Source organism: Ammospiza caudacuta, chromosome 3 (assembly GCF_027887145.1).
Source record: "Ammospiza caudacuta isolate bAmmCau1 chromosome 3, bAmmCau1.pri, whole genome shotgun sequence".
NCBI classification, from domain to species: domain Eukaryota; kingdom Metazoa; phylum Chordata; class Aves; order Passeriformes; family Passerellidae; genus Ammospiza; species Ammospiza caudacuta.
This window is the reverse complement of record NC_080595.1, coordinates 72942001-72963146: the sequence shown is the minus strand read 5'-3', so window position 1 is coordinate 72963146 and position 21146 is coordinate 72942001. Positions and strand designations below refer to the sequence as shown.

Here is a 21146-nt window from a genome sequence, read left to right as displayed (position 1 = left end):
TTATTCACTAAACTGTGGTAAAAGTAGGATTAGGGAGCGAATATTTATATCAGATACAATAGAGGCCTTTCAGGTTTTTTTTTTACCCAGAACACTTGTGTTACCTCACAGGCCAAATCTTTTTGAAATGAGTAGTCTGGGGCACACAGACACACCAGGCGCCATTTTCTTCATGTTAATAAACTCTATTTTGTTATGATGTAGGTTTTTTTTTTTGGGACATCAGCTTAGAATGAATCTCGGGGGAAAAAAACAATTAGTCTTGCTGCCAACCAAATAGGCTTCTGTTTTTTAAAATTACTCCTCAAATTTGAACACAGACTTTGATCTTCAACTTGGTGAAAGCATGGCCTTGTGTGTTGAGATATTTTGAGATCCTCTGAATTGAAGTTCAAGGCTGTTAGAGTTGGCATAGACATTTCAGATCTCCAGCTTTTCAAAATAATACCAATTGGGACATCTTAAGAGTTGTTGAGTTGCTGTACTAATGACTTGAAATAAGCTCAATTATAAGTGAGGTCATGTTTTGAAAAGAGGTATGAACAATAGTAAACACCATTCAAGACCTTGAAAATGTCTTCAGCTACAACAACAGCCAAAAAGGAGTTTTGAAAGAGTGGGAGAAAGAGGCAGTTTTGTTAGGATTTAAATAAAAATCTGCTGTTGGGAAACTTGTCTTGAATTTTGCATATTTTAATTAACCATCTTAGTATTGACATGCATTTGCACTTACAAGTTTTTCCAGGGTGTAAATACTGCCAGGAAATGAGTTGCTTTCTTCTGGTGTCTGAGCAGGGGAGAATGTGGGAAGACATTGCGTGTTACTAAAGATGTTGTCCCCTTCAAACTCAAATTTTGTGTATCACTTAATATCTTTTAAGTATGTATTAGCATACTTAAATCTTACCTCTGTTGTCAAAGAAAACATATTGTCAACAAATTTAATGTTGTTATGCTGAGACTCCAAATGTACCTCAGGATAATATGGAGATGAGCAAGGAGAAGTCATTAATTTAGTTTGTCTTCCTACATTTCCTACTTTTCTCCCTTTCCTGCCTGAAATAAAGTGTCCTTATTTTAGGGTGACTGGAGGATTTTCTGCCTTAGATCTCCTCCCTCCTTCTTGCAGAATGTATGTTTGCATAGAACCAAGATCAGTGTTCTGCTTTCTTTGCCACCACATACTATTGACTGGCTGCTTGCTGTGATTTAAATTGTATCAAATGTTGATGATTGAACCTCCTAGTGGAGGTTTCCCTTTTTCTTAGACAGCTTCCAGGCTTCAGAAGATGCATTAGAATAACTAAAACAAAAAGAAAAAAAATCCATTTTATGGTCATGCAAAATAGCTTGAGACTGGTAGGGATATCTGAGTTGTCAGTATTAAAAAAAAATCTACTGATAAAGTTTTACTTTTTTGAAATCAAATGTATGTTAAGAAAATAGGACCAACCAGAACAACCAAAGAATATAAAAATAAATTATTAGAGTTATATAATATCTGACTGGAATGAGGAAGTCATTATCCTAAAGCTGTCAATAGTGCGATGTTTAGAATTATATGTAAAATATTTTCTACAAACTTCTTTAATTGCTGAAACAGGAAAAACAGTTTTCTGACATTTGATTTGTTTTTAGAGATGATCAGCAAATATACTTGGCTCTGCCACAGTATCCATGCTTTTTGGCAGATAGCAGATATCGTTCAAAAATTGCTGCCTTCAAAGGGAAACAATTTTAAATTTTTAAACCAACTTTTATGGAGGCCAAGCCATTATTTTTGTTTCCTTTAGTCAAAACAAAAGTTCCTTTTTCTGTAACATGTTATCTGGAAATAAGTATGCCTAAAAAGACAAATATTTAAGTAGCTAAATTAAATTAATAAAAGCTTTACAATGAAAATATTGGTATAAAAATGTAGGCATTTTTATTTGTTCTGTTTATATAACCTTTGCAAAAACAGGTGAAGCTGTACTCTACACATTGATTTGTTTTTCTGGCTTTATGCTGCTTCTTGTGAAACTGCAAATCACAGTAATACAGCCTTTCTGTATAATAATTTGAATATTATAGTCCATTGATTGTTGGTAATCTAAAACTAAATCCAAAGAAATTATTTTGAAAATGTCTCATTTGGATTTTTGTCTGTTTCTTTTCTCCTGTAACTTTGAGCATCAGTAGTTTTATTGAGCACAAGCTCTTTAAAAAGTACACACTGAAAAATATTCAACAATTAAATTGTCTTACAATGCTTTCAAAGTACTAGCAAATAGCTGCAGCCTTGTCAATTAATGGAATAATTTCCAAACATCTGAAACCCTTTCCAGCCACAGATTGATGATACAAATTTTTGATTACCCTATTAATAGAGATCCATATTAAATCTAAAAGGGACTCTTGTGTAAGAGCCATGCTTGCATATTTTCTGAGTGAGCTGGTACTATAAACCCGAGATATTACCCTTCTACTTTTTGGTCATGCATTTTCTTTTATATTTAATTAGTGTTTTGTACTGACTCCTCTATTTCTTTACCACAGCACTGTATTTTCAAAAAGTGCTTTAGATTCAAGTTGTTTAGCAATTACCCAGCTCCAAATGAGACCACAGAGTTGCAATTTTAATTTTCTTCTGTGTTGGCTCAGCCCATAGAGCTCTGAAAGTGGAGCACTTTAAAATAAGCAAATACTCTTCTGCATTGTGTTTTGTGGATGTCAATTCAGTTTCATGGATTTGATTGAATTTTGGTAAGATTTCCAGTGTTTTAGAAACTGTTTCTTTTTTGAATTGTACTTGGAAGTGGCTGTGCATAGTACTGGGGGAAAGGGAAAGAGGACTATTCCAAATTGAAAGTCTTAGCATTTCTGGAAGTTTTTGCATAAAAATATATACTTGAGTAAAATAGATATCAAGTGTCATAACATATGTCCTGAATAATATTAAGAGATTTAAAATTTTTAAGCAATATTCATTCCAGATGAAAGTAACTCACTTGAAAAAAAGGTTAATAAAAGGCATACTTTGAAAGTATATTTTTATGTTTATATATTTATACATATAAGGACACATGCATATGCATATAGATACATATTTTTACTGTGACTGTATTGATTTTAATCACGCTTAAACCAGAGATAATTTTGGGTTTAATATTCAAAACTGAGAGAATAGGATGTACAATGTTCATGGGCTTTGCAGCACTGATTTTCTGAGTCCTAATACTTTATCTCTTAAGCAGATCTGCTCTAATAGCTATTTAGTGCATATATCTATGCATAGTACCATACTACTTAACTTTATATCCTGTTTTCCTAAGAATATATGCTCAAATGGCTTAATGAGGCAAAGGATTTGTTTTGATCATGGTGGATTTGGAAACATTGAATCATTTTGTGTTCTGATAAAAAGGCACATGTGCTAGGGCTGGGAATGGGGATATTTTTGCAGTGATCTAAGAAAACCCCAAATCCCAAACCTTACATGTATGTTTTGCTTCTTATGTAGAATTTGCACAATGAGAACATTACTTAAGAATTCTGAGCTAATGATTTAGTCAAGGTTACACTTTGTTGCCTAGTGCTACTGTTGTGGTTAAGTGTAGCTTCTTTCTTACTTTATCACAGACATGTGCTTGCTTTTATTTTAACCTATATCTATATTTACTCTTTTTCTCTTGACTTGCAGCTCTTTGCTAAAACCAACCCCCCAAAAGGTCTTTATGTCTATGGAGATGTTGGTAAGTATCATTTGCATCCAATAGAATTTTTTCTAAGTTCATGTCTATTTGAATTCTGAAGTGTCTGAAAGCTGTATGTTTATGTAGCTTTATTGGTTTAATGGATCTTACTGGATGTAACATTATGATGTTATTTAATATAATTACACTCTGAATGCTGGAAGCTGTTTGATTGGACCACATTACTGTGTGTAGTTGTTTTCAGCATTACCCATTCTCTTATATTTAAGAACACAATTTAAGAATTTGGGAACTAATTGTGGGAGAGAGATCATAAATTCTAATTGTAACAGTGCAGCATGAAAACATACTTGCTTTCTAAATGAAATACTAACAGGTTTTATGGGTGTATGGGGAGTAATTTGTGCAACCTTTGGGCCATGTCTCTATTTTAAAACAGAAAAAAAAATGTAGTTCTTCCAAGTTTTTGAACAGAAAACATAACTGCTCCTCACAGCAGTCTGGTCTTGTACTTAGCCTGTAGAAAATTAGAGTTTCATTAGGGCCAAGCTGACAAACTGTCATTACTGTAATCAGTACATACTGCTCTTAAATTAACTACCTCTTGAGTGATTTTTATTGTTCTTACTTGAAGGCACAGGAAAGACAATGGTGATGGACATGTTCTATTCTCACTTAGAAGTAGAAAAGAAAAGGAGAGTCCATTTTCATGGCTTCATGTTGGATGTACACCAGAGTAAGTGCAGACACAGGTATTGACAAGAATTTTATAAAATACAGTATCTATTAAAAAGTCTGTCTCATATTCATATTAATCACTGTAATTTTATTTAAATATTTAAGCCGAAAGAAAAGTAAAAAAAAAAAAAAGAAAAGTTAATGCATGCTAGCATTGTTTATCATACCAGCATAGATATTAATTGCATATTATTTTTCAAGTATCTTTTCTGAAAGAAAAATATACATACCTAGTTGTATCTATAACTTGAGTATATTGCTTAGAATGAAATACTTAACTAAATGTTTTCCAGGTGCCAATTAGCTTACCTGAAATCTGAAGAAGGCAATTGCTAAAACTGAAAATGGAAAGGTTTTGAATAAGCAATAACTAAATCAGATATAAATGCCAAGGAGACTGGGACCTATTCTGGTTGAGTAACTTAGTAATAACTGTCAGTAATTCAGAGGAAAAAAGCAATAGAAAGAAGCACATTCCAAGTTTCAGAAAATTTTCTGATCAGCTGAATAAGGCACTTAGTTTTGACAGGGGTGCTGTTCTAAAGATTTTAAAACTTGCTTCTGTTTCTAAATTCTGTGACCTTAAAATACTGTCAAATTGTTAACTATTACTTTATTTTACAAGTGTTGTGACAGCTGCATTTTTCTTGGGAAGGTTTCACTGGTGTAAATAACTCAAGCCACTTTTTAGTGCCCACTTTTCAATCGTTGCTGGGTCACTTGAGATATTCTGTTTCCATTTCTTGTCGTTTGTGCTTAATCTTCCTTCTGCAGGATCCTTTTTTTCCTGAATCTTTGTTTATAGTCAGGTGCAATACAATCCACGAGACAGTAAAGTATGGATTTAATTATCTTACCGTACGCCATTATCATCATCTTCACGTGTTGAAGTATAACTGCATTGCTACATCTGCCTTCTTTTAGCTACATGCATTCTAAGAATACCTTCAGAGCAAGATAAAACTCCAAATTGTATCAGTTTATAGAAGATAGAGTGCATAGCATTCAAGATGTTTTTGACATTTGTTTTACAGCCTTCTAAACAAAATAAGAATCACAAAATCTGTGAGCTTTTAACTGTTGTGTGGATGTGGTTGTAAAGTGTTTTAGCCTCTTGAAACTGGATTAAGTTTGAAGCTTTCTTATTTTTACTGGACCAGTTTACTTTTTATTTGTTAGCTAAGTAATTTGTTCTTCCTGTCTTAGAAAAAGAAATAAGAAATATTTGTTCTTTTCCCTTTTATCATCTAAGGAATACATCGCCTTAAGCAGAACTTACCAGAGAGAAAAGCTGGATTTATGGCCAAATCATATGACCCAATTGCACCTGTGGCAGAGGAAATAAGCAGAGAGGCTGCTCTCCTGTGTTTTGACGAGTTTCAGGTAAGTCATAGATAACTCTTTCATTTCAAGGGAAACTTCATAAAATTACTTTTGATCTTAAAATAGGATACCTGTTACTGCTAATGCAGTATTTGAATCACTGGCCAGTAGTGACTGGTAAAAGTTAAAGACTAGAAGTCACTTTACAGGTTTGAAGATGGTAGGGTTTGGGGTTTTTTTCCACAACAGACAAGATGCAGGTTAGCAGTGTAAGTCCCCTTGCAGTGTTTTTGTTTACCAGTCTGGTCGTTGATCATACAAGGAGGTATTAGAGTTTGTCTAGAGGCTCATGAATTCTTCAGGACAGGGACCATCATCCACCTGATGCTTGCTTGCCACTGATCGTTGCTTTTGTAGTTCATATAATGCAACAAACACTCACAATGTGATTAAGGATTTTAAGAAACTTCTATTGAATTAAATGTGAAAATTAAAAATAAGTTTATAAAATGATCTTTGCCCAAGCTAACTTGATTATTTCATTTGTTTTACACAGTTTGTGAATGTTAATGTCACAAACTTAAATGTAAAATTCTTTATAAAAATGTTTAATAAAAAAACTAGAGGTATTTGGCAGCTTTAACCAGCTGAGATATTTTTTTTAATTCAGAGAGAAAATGCAGAGCAAGATATGAACAGATCTGTGTTAGTTCTCGAATCACCAATAGTAAAATAATCTATTAAGTGAAATTGTCTGTTATAGTGTTAAATTAATACATTTCTAAAATGGATGGAGCAGTTTATGTCTCCTAGCTATTACTTTGCAAACCTCCACACTTGAGGAAATAACTGTCTATGGTTGGCTCCCATGAAGGGACTTTTGGTCAAGTAACAGTTGTTCTTGTTTTAAATTTCTCTTGCATTTTTCAAGCAGAGGTGGTTTCAGAATGTGTGGGGTCATTGCAATTGCTGATGTTCAGTCATTTAATTTGTGCTCTGTCCAGTGAATATGGTTATGCTGGGCTTCCAAAACCTGAGTGTAAAATCTAAATACAGAGACAATTGTACTTACACAATGAAGAAATGAGAAGGTTTGGAAAGGGAATTGTTAGTTGTCCCAGCATTAAATGCTCGAATGGTAGAAAATGGCTTTACCATGTATTAGTATAAATACCTGCTTTTCTGTATGAATGCTCACTGCTTTCATGTGGCAGTACTGTGCTGATTACAGACTGTCTGTCATATTTCCACATTTTAAAGGGAGAGACTGTGGTATATTTTGTGCCCAAGTTGATTGCCTGCTCCCCCTGCTGACTTGCTTGAGGTACACCAATGACTTCAGTTGTAAAAATCATCTGTTCTGTTGAACTGTTGCAGTTGGGAAATTAATACAAGAACTATAAATTTTAAATGTGTTTCCAAGACTTTGCATTGATAAGAGAATTTTAAAAATCTGCTTGGTTTGGATATACTAATATTCTACATTCACAGGTTTCTGAATGGCTGGATTTCTTGCCTGATTTTCTGTAACATGGAACTCTACACAGATTCTGCCTGATAAGCAGAGTTCCAGCTTTCTGAATTTTTTCAGAAGGCAATGAATTTGGGATAAGAAACCCTCTGCTTAAATAGTCATAAAGTAGTGCAGTGACTGGAGAGAAGCTCACGTGGTGAGACAGTTAACATTAATAATAAGGAGCCATATTTAATTTGGGATGTTTGCAGCTCATTTCTGCAGTGGAGATCATGGCTTTATTTCCCTGCAGTCTGATTTACTAGTATTTAAAGAATTGCTAGAATAAAATGAAACTGGAAAGAGCTGCAGGCTTAGAACATACACTGCTCTGACTTGTGGACAAAGCAAATCTCTGTTTTGACAGATGAAAAGTGAGGTTGTTTTGGCAAAATAATAGTGTGTGGAAACAACATCAGAAAACTATTGAGATTTGCTTTAAACACTTCAAGTTGCTTTCAGATGCCTGCTGAACAAAAAAAAAGGAGAATAACTTGGAATTAATTATTCATTTATCTTAAGAACAGAAACATAGATGAGTGGTATTTTAAACAGGGACAGCAGAACATACTGTTAATGCTCATTTTGCAGAGGAAACCAAATGCAGAACTTCAGAAGACAAAAGCATTGTTGAGGTTGCATTTTCCTCATTGACTATGGGCTAAAGCAGAACAGAAGTATTCTGAAGTGAATCTTTCTGCAAAACCCAGAGAACTATTAAGCAAATGGAGAATTGACTAATTGATCTAGAAAAATATTTCAGTACTTATTTTAAAAGTAATTTTCTGTGTTTCAGTGTATTGTTGTGTTAAAATTTATGTTTTGATGTTTCTTTGTGCAAATACTGTGTGATGGCCAGGACCTCAGTGACAGCACTATGCTTCTGTGTTTGTCCATTTTGAAGCAGGGTTTTGTCAGCAGTTGCCTGAGCCCCAGGCTATCAAGTTCTTAAAGGATTTCTGTGTCTTACTGATCTTTGTCATACAGTTTACTGGAAATATTAAAGTCTTATTTTCATCACAGAACACTTAAGCTATTCTGAAAATATCTTCATTTTGAAGAAAAACCCTAAAATTAAGCCATTTCTAATGATGAGATTTCAGAGCACAGGGGTGGCTAGCAGTAGCCAAATAACTATACACAAGTAGTTAGAAGCTCTAATTTTGGCACAGGACTGTAACTTATGTTAATATTGATAATAAAACCAGAGTCTCCCCTTCTTGGGAAGCTGAGAGATGATGCAGTGTTAACCTTAAGGTACCAATGGTACCATCTGGACTACAAAAGTGAATGAACAATTTAGGGAGTTTTTACTAACCTACATTCTATTAAAAGCCTCTAATAAAAATTAGGCTCTTATTTTTGTGCTAATACTAATTGCTGATAATACATGCTTATGTTTGTCATTCATTACGTGGAACTGTACCAATCAGTGGCTGACTGAGTCTCAGGCACTTAAACATGTAAATTAACTATTAGTCTAGTGTCTTCGCTTTTTTTTTTCTTTTTTCTCTTAAATGCTAATGAAATTTCTCCATTCTCTCCTCTAGCAGGCTCTCCTTATTGGTAATTTGTAGTCTTTGCTTTTGTTATCAGTTGCAGTAAATGCTGGATACAGTAAAAAACACAAGAACTTACGGTCCTTTAGTTACTGTCTTCTACCTGCTTTACCTTGTAGAAATTGTTTATCTTTCCTAAAGTGTATTAGATAAAAAGAGCTCACATTTGCATCCTGGTCCTCAAAATGGCTCTTGCTTTTTGACAGAACTTTCAAGAGGTTTGTTTGGTTTGGGGTTTTTTTTGTTGTTGTTTGTTTGGTGGTTTGTTTTGTTTTGGCTTTTTTTCTTTTCCTTTTTTTGTAATGGGGCTCAGAATTCTGCATCAAAAACCATTCCCATTAATAGGAGAATGCTACTGGGTTTTTTTATGTGAGCATTATTACCCTTTCATTCCCCGCTTGCTAGAGGCAGCATGCTTTGTAGTACTATTAAACAAAAAGGTTTGTAACAAAATTATTTCTATAATAGAATTTTAAAATTCTTTTAGGTGTGCTTTGTGGTACAAGAAATTCAGCTACCCCTAAGATGCACATCTGTAGTGATTCCTTATGTGTCTTGTGTTCTTAGGAATGGGAGAAATTACTAAATTTTAGTATCCGGTAGAAATAAATTATTGCTAAGTGAAACATAAGCAAGTGTGTAAAACTTACAGTATGATAGTGAATTACTATTTTTTTTTTATTATCAGCTCTTAGGGAGCAGAGAGATGCAAATCTGAGGTGTGTGTAATTATGTAAAAGTTTGTTTTTTATAAAAGAAAAAAATCCATATTAAGGCATTAATAGAGTAAAATAGAAAAAATCTTTGGAAGAAGGAAGCTAGTGTTTATATATCGTTCATTAAGAATGTTACCACTTCAAAACTAGCTGCCAGAAATGAAACCTAAGTCTTTTACCTAAGTTTCTAGTGTAGTATTACCTTTCTTTTTTTTCTGCACTGAAAAGTAATTTAGAAATTACTTTTGGAAGAATTATGGGGGGTGGAGGGGTGTGGAGTAGAAGAAAACATTATGCTGGGTAAACTTTCTGTGATGGCACATGTGTTGATATCACAGCATACTCATATAAGGTGCTGAAAGCTCAATATTCTGTCAATCTCTTGTGTAATGGGAATAACTCCCAGCATGCCACCACTGGTTTATTTCCTCAGAACTGCGGTCTGTTTTGGCTAGCCAAAATGCAACAAGTGTCTTTATAATAAGCACAGGGTCTGCAGGAAAATGAAGTGTAATTATCATAAAGGTGGATTATGTATTAAGGTGGTGAACTCCTGTAAAATATGAATTGCTGGTTTTTCAGAAAAACTCGATGCATTTCTTTACAGCATTGTTCCTGTATCCTTTTATTTCGTGGTACTATAAAGCAAATTTGTTAAGCTAAAATTAAGATGCTTAAAGAAATTTTACTTAATGGCTTATCTTGTAGTCATTTTTTCTTCCTTACCCCTCCCCAGTATCTCTTGTTCTACCCATTTTTATTTTTCATTCGTGTTTTGTGCCTGAAGGTTAGAAGAGGCTGACTGTGCTGGAAGTGACTGCCTGCCTTTTGATTATTCATGGACAGTAATAGAAGGCACTTAAAAAGAACAATGAAATTGCTTATTTTTGTGATGGGCCATCTGTTGAATTGTTTTTTGCAACAATCACACAATAGTATCTATGTCATATCATTCTATTTTCAACAGCAGCTGATTATGTATAGTTGGCTACTTGTCTTTATTTTCTGAAGTCCCATGACCATTTTAAATTCACCTCTGCAAACCTTTGCCTCAAAGGTAATAGAAATGTAAAACAGCCGGTGTGTATCTCTTTTTATCTTCTGTTTTTTTTCATGTTGTTCCTAATTAAGTAGGCTCTTAAATGTTTAGGTCTGTTTTCTGTGTCTCCCACCTGTAGTTTCATAATAGAAGTTAACATGGAATCATTTAGCAATTGGTAAAGAAATGGTGGAGTTCTGCAATAAAGAGTGGGCAAGTTTTGAAAGACTGTGGTACATTCACTGCTTATTAATTATCCCTTTTATATTTTTCTCACCAAGCAATAATTAGAATCTTTTTCCATGGCTTTCACTAACAAGCATTTTCCTAGCTACAAAGCCACTTGCAGATCTATTGCAGCAGAAGCTGAAAGCAAGATATAACAAATGTGTTGTCTTCTTAGGTCACTGACATTGCTGATGCCATGATTCTGAAGCAGCTTTTTGAAAATCTCTTCCAAAATGGGGTTGTCGTTGTGGCAACATCCAACAGGCCACCAGAAGGTAAAAACAAACATTCTACCAGTGTTAACCAAATCCAGTGAATCTCAGTATCTTACAAAACAGTTATATTTATATCATACAGTGTTTAGTTCTAAGGAACTCTATAGACTGCAAGAATCATTGATACTCCAGCTTGTCTCCCCTAGTTTTTCTTGTTCTTAAAGAAGGAAAAGTTTTTCACTTAATCTTACCCTTCCTGTATCTTGAACTCTGTGTTCTTTCCTCCATCACTCTCAAAACCTCCTGTGTTTTCTGATCTCCTCCACTCTATCCAAACCAGTGAGAGGGTGTTTGGGCACAGGGCAGTTGAAGAGGGGTAAAATATTGCCTGTTCTGAATGTGTTTAAGGATAGGAAAAGATCAGATCCTGCCAAAGAAGGGAAATGATATCACATTGCTTCCCAATTTCTATCTCAGAAACTTGCAGATGTGGTCCACCAGCTTGAAGGAGAGGCACTTACCAAGATGCCATTTTTACTTTCTTACAAGCTGGTCTGAGAGAGTTAAGTGGAGAGCTCTTTCCATTTCTACCTCTTTTTTGCAGTGACTAGTTCTTTCTAGTGATTAGCTGAGTAGATCCTTCTACAAAGTTCCCAAATCTGTATGGGTTTTAACCGTTCAGTAACTGTAATTTTTTGTGAAGGAGAAAAATGTTTGTGTTGTAGAGCATTAGCAGTTAGCATAATGCATAAACTTTTATAACATTTCAGATTGATCTATTTCAAATACTGAAGAGTTACCTTAATTGTTAACTGTAACAACCATTAATTTTCCCACCCAAATTAATTGAGTAAAAGACAATCACTAACGATGGGCAATTCTACAATGAACTTTATCTTGGCAAAAAACAACAAAAACAACACCCCAAAACAACAAAAACACCCCACCCAAATGTTTTTATTAGGGAAGAAAATTATTTCCCATTGGCTTATTTTCCTTTTCTGCACAAAAAAGATGGAATTGTAACTGCTGTAGTTGTGTTGATTACAGATAGACTGAATGCTGGTGCTTTACTCACTTGAGAGCCATCCTTGGGTTATTTTTAAGGACTACTCTTTAAAGTTCAGGAGAATTTTTACCATAACGTGAGGATTGTAGCCAGTGCTTTAAATCAAGATGTAATTTTGTGACCTTTATGGTTGTATGGGTGTTTTTCATATACATTAAGTCACTGTATCAACCTGAAATACATCCGCCTATATTAAGTACCCCAGAGAATGACAAGAACAGCATTTCCAAAATTACTGTTTATTTTTCTGATCTCATGAAACAGAGACATAACACACAGCTCACAGTCCTATCAGCTAGAAGAACTAATGGGGGTAGGTGTCTTACATTACTGTTACATATTCACTAATTTTTGCAAGTAAATATGCAGTTGATTGCTATATATTTTAACAAATGTATGACTATCCTGATTTGCTGAGTTGGGAATGAGCACGATACATGATTTCCTAGAACTTTTTTAGTAATTAGGGTAATGGAATTATCTTTACTGCTAATTTTTCTCAATGTTTCCACGTACATATCCAATTTTGTGAAATCCATTCTGTAGGTGGCGTGTTGCTGTCTCATGGATGCAGCATCTTCTGTCCACTGTGAGGTGTTGGTAAAGCATAAAAGCTTTAGTGTAGCTGTGGCCTTCAGGCCTTATGAGGAATATAAAGGTTAATCATAACCTGGCATGTGCTTTATGTGGAATTTTGGTGATATCTCTGCCAGCTGTCTGTATTCTCTTTATTCATTCCTTTTGTCAGCTACAGGTGCTAAGCTGCCTTTTTATAAGGCTTCTGAACATTAATGAAACAGAGCAGATCATCATACTGTTGTAAATTATTGTGTTTTCAGAGAAGTCATTCTGTTGTGAACTTGTTGGGCAGTTGGTTAATTTCCAGGGAAGAAAAGTTTATAAATACATAGAGATAAGATGAAAACTGCTGCTTTGCCGTTTTTGTTAATTTGTATTTTGTTTGATGATGCAGGTCTGCATTTTGTTACATAATATACTATTTTTTTCTTTCTTCAGTTGTATTTTTAGCAACTTTGCCTAAGTTTACATCTTAATTTAATGTTCAGGTTTTTGGCCTTAGGGGTGATCCTTTTTCTTGCTTTTGAGGAGGAAGTGTACCTGGCAGAATTGCTAGAAGATAAAGCATATTACAGAACATCAAATAAGAATGATGCTAACTTAGTAAAGACAAATTGTATATTTTTAGTTTGTGTGGGGTTTTTGCCCTCTGCCAAATACTTGGGTTTAGCAGTTGCATAGTTTGGCCTTACAATCGATACCAATGTATACCCAGCATTACAAATATTTTTTAAACCCTTACTTTAAAACAGATGCTGCTCTAATTTCTTCTGCTATAATTGGTTTTATGTCATTAGAGATCTAAGTAATTTTTTGCTTCCTGCTGTTTTCACATTTCTAGGGATGTTCCGTTCTACCTTAAGGGTGTTTTGAATTTTTGTATAGTAAAATAAGATAAATGAATTTTAGCTCTCCTTTTCTGCCTTTTGTTCCTCCTCCTGTCTCCAGCAACACTGAGTTTTATTTGCTAGACTAGAAGACAAGCTGATGTTATTAAGACTAAGTAGCAAAATGGTACTGATTTCCTTTCTTTCAGATCTCTATAAAAATGGTCTTCAGAGGGCTAATTTTGTACCATTCATTGCTGTGCTGAAGGTAAGGAGAGCCACTTGTTTAATGCTTTTCAGTTCTGCCTGCTTTATTAATTAATTTGTAGAAGATTTGTAGAGGATTGCTTTAGTGCAAGTTTCCACATTATATATATCTGCTTTAGCTATTTTGAACAAAACTAATTGAAGGTAAGGCAAGAAGGGACTTTTTCCTTCTGGAATTAACATGTTTTTAAAGCTGGACTTTTTTAACATGACAAAAAATTATCTTTTTGACTAAGGCAGCAGAAAGTGTTTGTTTGGATAAGATTTTCCTGCTGGTGCAGGTATGCTGTGTAACATAGTGTCTCTCTAATATTTATACTGTGTTGTACTTGTGGGTATCTTACATTTATAATGTAGCAGCTTGCAGTTACTTTGATGTAAGGAAAGTCGGGTTTGTTCTGTACTTCTCAATTACCTTGTTTCTGGGTCTCTCTCCTCTGTAAGTAGTTTTTTTTCAATGGCTGTTTGTGAGGCTTCACATAATGTTCAAGAAGCAGTGGCTCTGCAGCAAGCTTTCTTCAGTCTGCATGTTGTATTGTGGGAGGTCAAAAACTATAATTGCTTCATTTAAATTTAAAAATGGAGGATCCTTCCTCTGTGAATAACACAATTGGTGCTTATTTTGCTGTTAAAAAGAATACAAGCTGAAATGACACTTAGAAGTTGTGGACAAGTTGCAGATATTTTTTATTCCCAAGCTACAATTGTATTGTTATGTTATTGGGGGCTAACATACAGGTCTCTTATCCTGCTCTGGATTGACATGACATGTAAAATGGAAATATCAGCATTTCCCTACTTCACAGAAGTATTGCTAGAATAAACACATAAATAATGTTAAATAATATTGGTATCTAGGATAAAAGAGCTGTAAGGTTGAATTTAGGTAGGTTTGGCTTTTTGATAGGAGATTTGGAATTGCTGAATTGATGCATTGACTGGATGTTTCTGTTCAGATGGTCAGCAGTAAAGCAGCTAACAATGCCTAGCAGTTTCAGTGGGCCCTCTCAGAATTATAAGATTGCTTAATTGCCTAAGAACCTTTGAAAATCCCATCTAATGTTGACATTTTTACAATTATCAGGTTTAAAAGTTAATACGCCATTCACATGATTATGGCACTCGGGTGCATCTCAGAATGGCTGTGTATGAAGTCAGGGATGTTACCAGTGAGAGTGGTTCTTAACTGGATGGCTTTAGAGAAGTAAGGAACATAAAAACAAATTAACAACCACTTCCATTTCAAATTGTTGAAAAGGGTTTATTTTGTAGCTGTCTGCATAGGATGAGAACTCCCAATCATAGAGTATTTTCAAGCATAGAAGTAGTTTCATATGCATTTGCTTTTTGAAATGCAGCAACCATGGCAGATCATTCTTTTCTATATGCCTTTCTTTGTTGACTCCTAGTTTTCTCCCTGATAAACATAAGACTTTTTCATTTCAGTGATCATCAGGCTTTAAGAATATCTATCATGTATGCTTATTTATAGTTTCCTTTTTTGTCTTTTTAGCTAGCTGAATTAAAAAAATGTGAAATGTAGTTTATGCATCAGAGCACCTTATCAGGACTGGGAAGGTAATAAAAATTTTTTAGTAGGAAATAGATGGAATGCTGAGAGAAGCAGTAAAGGTGGCTTAGTCTAAAGAATGGAGTACTGCAAAAAGAAACAAGTAGCACAACCCAGACAAGGGGCAGATGAATATTATCATCATAATGAATGAAGGGAGAAGCAAATGTTAACGTAATTCACAAGAGCAAATACTGGATTTCCTGTCCTTGTTCTTTTTCCCAGCACCTTTGTGTTTTTACACTGCTCTAAATATATGTGCCTTCAATGTCACTTTAATAAATATTACCAGTGTAACAATATTCTTTCCCAAAGACATAATGACCAAAAGCTGGATCAGAGAAAGTGTATTCACAAAATGCTTTTCTGACCCTGGTTGGGAAGTGGAAGGATAAGGGCATGACATTAAAATTATTAATAAAAAAATATTGAAATCTACATTTTTAATTCAATATAGCAGAAGTCAGCATTTAAAAACCACACTGGAATGTATTCTAGAGTACAGTTTTAACCATTGACCTTTACATTACAAAGGTGTGGATAGAACATTGATACTCTGGCTTTGGTGGTTTGAGAAATGCAGATTTAGGCCTCCCCAATGTGTAGAATCTGTGTGATGATATTGGTGTGAGTGGATAAAGTAGCTTCTGCGTCAGATGTGCGTAATTCTGTGACTAGGAAATGTAAATGTGATTTTTTCTGGGATTTTTGTGAAAATATGAAGGAAAACACTGCATTAGTTGCTGGCAAATATTTGATTTACTGTCTTCTCAACCTTTCCCTCAATCCAAGCCATGTGTGTCTGTCAGTCTCATCTGACCTGTCCCCTGGTACTGGCTTTGACAGCTGGGACTAACTCCTGGCTTAGTTTTCCCTGGGCTCAGAGCCTCCCAGAGGGCTTTTGTTTGGGGTTTAGTGGGAGTGAATAGGTTGGGTTGGTTTTGTTTGTTCTTTTCAGTAATTAACTTTTATGATCATAAATCTTAAAATAAGACTTGAGCACTAAAAGTAGTTCAAGTTCAGCACAGGAGTTTCAAATTTCTTCAAAGTTTCTTGGGAAGGTGGAATGAATGGAAACTAATGGCAGTATATTTCTGTGAAGAAATGCTTCACTTGAAATATATTTCAGGCTCTTTTCATTTTTGTCAGTGGAATACATACTTTCTAGATACCTGGGTAACTGTTACACAAATATCTTTTCTTGTCTTCAAATGATCAAAAGTAATGGTTTCTTCCCCAGATCTAGAGTTACCTGTGTTCATCTTGAATTTTGTTTTTATTTTCTACAGTCTATGTAATTCCAATATCTGTGTTTGAGTTCTGTTTTTTACAAAGATAACTGTAAAGCTGTTTCTATGGAATAAGCAAAAGAGTGAAATAGCACTCTAAAGAAGATACAGTTATCTTCCAGAGTTTGTCCATATTGTCTTTCTAGGTGGTAAATTGCTGGGACAAGTGATTGTTGTGTGAGGTTGCAACTGAAAAGTTCCAATTTTTAGAGCCACTTGAAAACTTCATGTCCTACAGCTGGTAGCCGCATAAAAGCCCCAGGTCTGTGTCATTGGGCAGGTCAGTAACAGCACTGGCAGCTTTTTTTGCCCTGTGTATGCTTCCAGTTCAATTCTGATCTTATCCCAGTGTTCTCTTCTTTTGAAATATTAAATAGTTTGAGATGTATTTTTTCGGTGATTTTTTAATCCTCTAACTCAAAGCTTTATAAACAGGGGAAAACTCTGAATTCATCAGTTCATAGTTGTGGCTATGATTCTTTGGGACTCTGTATTCCTTATGAAAGAGTTTAGTTTCTGCAACAGATAAGAGTGCGTCTTCAATCCATGAAATTTTACAAAGATAGAGCTTTACAGACAAAAGAAGTATTAGGAAGAAAAATCTTTTAATTCTATAATTGTTATTCGATTCAGTCTGTTCCGATTGAGCTTTTAATCTCACAGGATCTCTTGCTGAGCATTTTAAAGTGTGTGGAATTCCTCTGTGAATTGTTTTTAAAGACAGTTCTTGAGAAAACCATTGATTGCTCACAGTTACTTTGTTCAAATGCAGAGACCAGAAATACTCTAAAAATTGATACTCTCTACCTAAAAGAAATATACAAAGTTTCTAAATGTTTTAAAGCTGATTTACAAATAAAGCTGTGTGTCTTGGAATCACAGAATTGTTAAGATTGGAAAAGACCTTGAAGACTATTGAGTCCAACTGTTAACCCATCACTGCCAAGTCCATCACTAAACCATGTCCCCAGGTGCCACATCTGCATGTCTTTCCTCCAGGGATGGTGTCTTGCTTCCTTGGGCAGTCTGTTCCGATGCTTGACAAACCCTTTTGGTGAAGAAATGTTAATCCCAGGTCCTTTTTTGCTATGGAGCTTCCCAGCCATTCTGTCCCCAGCCTGTGGAGCTTCCTGGGGTTGTTGGGAGCCAAGGGCAGGACCCAGCACTTGGCCTTGTTGGAGCTCACACCACTGGCCTTGGCCCATGGATTCAGCCTGGCCAGATCCCTCTGCAGAGCCTTCCTGCTCCCAAGCAGATCAACATTGTGCTGGTCTTTAACAACTTGGTGTAAGATACTATGTGAGGATCTTGGGGGAAAAAAAAAAAAAAGGGAAAAAAAGCATGCTTTTTTAATTTACTGTTTTGGCAGTAATTTTGGCAACATTTTAATTTTGGCAGACATTTAATGAAGACATTTACATCAACCCTTAACTGTTCTGAAGTCTAACTCTAATTCAGTGGCTAGTTCAATGTTTCATTCTCTGAAAGTCAGGAAGGAAAGCCCCTCAAATAATTTGTTGTGTAGAGTCAGTAACTCGAGTGAGCAATTCTTGCATTTCCAAAGGTTTCCTGGAAGTGTAGCATGAGGCTTCAAAATGTCAAGCTGTGCTGAAGTACCGAGTATGTAACTTCTGTGTTTTGTCAGGTTTTCTTCATGCAATAGACTTGCACTACACTAAATTTTAACTAACAGTCAAAAAGTTTTAGGGCCCTTCATAGTCTGAGTATAACTTTAAAAAGCCAAATTTTAGAAAAAAAACCTTTGGCTTTGGCTACCTGCATTTTGCTTTGAGTAAAGGGGAGGAATCAGCTAGAAATCTATTGTCAGTAGGACATGAATTTACTTTCAGCATCTTTTTTTCTCTTCTTTTTTTCCTTCTGCTATTAGCGACCAAATAATTATTTATTTTAAATAATGTTTGGTTAAAATGACTTTTAACCGTAAGTAAGCATTGTACACTTCTGTCAAACAGAAAGCAATGCATTATTTATACGCTGTATTTCCCTGTCTTTCTTCAAATCAGTTAATGATTATTTATTTAGAATGTTGCTGGCTGTGGTTTTAATTAAAGTGCACCCTTTCCTACAAAGCAAGAAACTGAGGAATTGAAAAGCATTTTCAGTTTTCAATAGCTTAGTATGGGAACGTGAAAAATACTTGTTTTAAAAACATTTAGAGCTGCCTCTAAGGAAATTGTGGGAGTTAGTTTTGTACAAAGGCATTTGGTAGATATAAAATGTCTTTGATGATGCAGTCAGCTTTTGTCCAACCACCTGTGTGAGAAATGCAGGGATTTGTTGAGTGGCGGATCTGCCTCTCTCCTCCCCCCTCTCCCAAAAAAGTCATCTCCTTGATGAAATTGATTTGTCAGTTTGTTCCAGTCTAATGGTGTGATAGCCCAGCAGCTTTCAGTATGTTGAATAGTTAAAACCTGCTTTTGAGGTCAGTGTCAGCCACTCTGACCCCTGTGAACTGTCACCTGAGTCAGAATTGCAGGGATTAGGCCTTTGATATTGTGATGGCTTCGCCTATCAATTGACTTTTTCATTACTGAAGATGTTGGGCCTTTTGTTTCCCTTCTTAGTATGTAACCAAGCAAACTCCTAAGTAGAAGGAGCATTTGTTCTTGTTCTCTCTCTGTGCAAGTAATAGAAGTGCTCATCTTTTGTGAAGTGTACCTAATTAAACATAGAAAAAATAAAAATAGGAAATACAGCATGATTGCAAGTATTTTGTGCTGCAAGTATTTTTGAGCCTCAGTATAATTTCTGGGAAATCTTAGTTTGATAAATTTGTGAGACTATCAAGTAATAAAATGTTGTATATAGAAAGCAAGGTGTCAGATTAGAAGCTACCAATCCCTTCTGCATTCAGCCTTCTAAGCCTCTGTGTGTGTGTTAAATTTAAACAGCAGGGTTATTTGAAATTCTGTAGTTCAGAGCATGTAACTGTTACAATATTATATAATGTATCTATTTCTTTACTGTGTTCTCAAGAGATGAAGAGTTCAATTTGTTTACCTTTTATATCTGTCTTAGGCACTTCCTCCTAGACAGTTTATTTAGGTGCAGATCAAAACTTTATTTTAGGATTAAATAGTTGCTACTGTAACTCTGTGCCGGGCTTCCTACCTTCTCCCTTTCTTAAATTGTTAGGATTTCCTGAGCTTTTGCTTGGTTTGTTTGCTCCTTGATTAAAATGAGTAAATGAAAGCATATCATAGATATGGAATAGTTGATTCCTGCTGTATCAGGGTAAATTAGTCTAATTACACGTGGCAGTTCTGTTTGCTTGTGATGTAATGTGAAATGAGGTCCTGCCTCCCCCTGAAAAGCCCGAGCCAATTAATAAAGCTTTTAAGCTCTTTGTCACAGGCGACCGTGGAGGTCTGCAGAGAAGAACTTTAATCCAATAAACATTTCATTTAGATCATGAAAAGAAAGCATGAGGAGAAGCTCCTACAAGAGAGGGTGTTACCAGCAATTCTAGTTGTGAAGAGATGTGAGGAATTTGCCAAATTAACCAAGAGGCCTTCATATTTAACACATAAATGTGTCAAAACTAATAATAGAATAATTTAATTTGAGTTCAACCTTATATTGTTAAAATTCTAAGAAGCCACAACTGTTTTCTTCAAAGACTTTGCTGTTGAGTTGGATGGACAGGGCAAGGGGAGGTTGTGAGAAACCCAGATAGCAAATAACACTGGCCGAAGCTGGTGGAAAGGGGGAAAAAAAAGGAATAGATAATTAGGTGTAATTAGCGTGTATGAATTGTTGTCTCCCTGCCCTTGCCTTGAATAAATTTCAGAGGAAAAAAAAAACCCTGGTGGCAAAAACCCTTTGATGTAAGAAGAGTCATTGTGGTTTGGCAGCATAAAGGCAGTGTTTTATACTTCTTACATAATGGTTGTGATACAGAAAGAGTGAATGGACCCTGCACCCCCCAGCCTGCTTTACAGCAAGGACTTTTGGATTCCCTTGAAACAAAATGCATCAGAAGTTTTCAGTTGTGGGTAATGAGGTAGTGGACCTCATCAGAGCTAAGCGTAAGCCATCTTTAGCCTTTGTTTAGATCTTAATCACTTTTTTTTTATTATTATTATGGGAAATTCAGTTTCGTAAATCATGACTACTTTTTTTTTTCCTTCCCTTTTTTTTTTCCTGCCTGCCAACAGTTCTGGCAGGAGCAAAGGCTAATACTGGGGAAAAGAAATACAAATCAAATGTTAAAAAGAAAAACAACAGCATAAAAGAAATCTAGACAAATAACTTTGTCCAGGGTATAATTCCAGTGAAGTACATGTATTGGGATGAATTTGACCCTTAGCTTACAAAACATCATGTTATAAATTCAGCGTGAACTCTTGGTGTTTGTTTCTCACAGAAGGCACAGCTTGCTTATTAGGAGATTGAAAGTTACAGTCATTACTGGTCCTTTAGCAAAACTGGGTGTTATGCAGTGATTTGTGGTTTGCAGGTGTTTTTTTTTCCTTTTGTATTTATTCTTATTCTGCAA

General features: G+C 35.2%; 1 protein-coding gene across 1 annotated transcript in view; it reads left to right on the top strand.

Moving 5' to 3' along the window:
* Positions 1-21146, top strand: part of AFG1L (AFG1 like ATPase) — a 64105-nt gene that overhangs the window by 10134 nt on the left and 32825 nt on the right. Inside the window, exons 3-7 of the mRNA XM_058801802.1 lie at positions 3683-3734; positions 4330-4431; positions 5686-5816; positions 10987-11086; positions 13711-13769. Of these exons, the coding sequence (XP_058657785.1) occupies positions 3683-3734; positions 4330-4431; positions 5686-5816; positions 10987-11086; positions 13711-13769 (444 nt within the window). The remainder of the gene's footprint in view (positions 1-3682; positions 3735-4329; positions 4432-5685; positions 5817-10986; positions 11087-13710; positions 13770-21146) is intronic.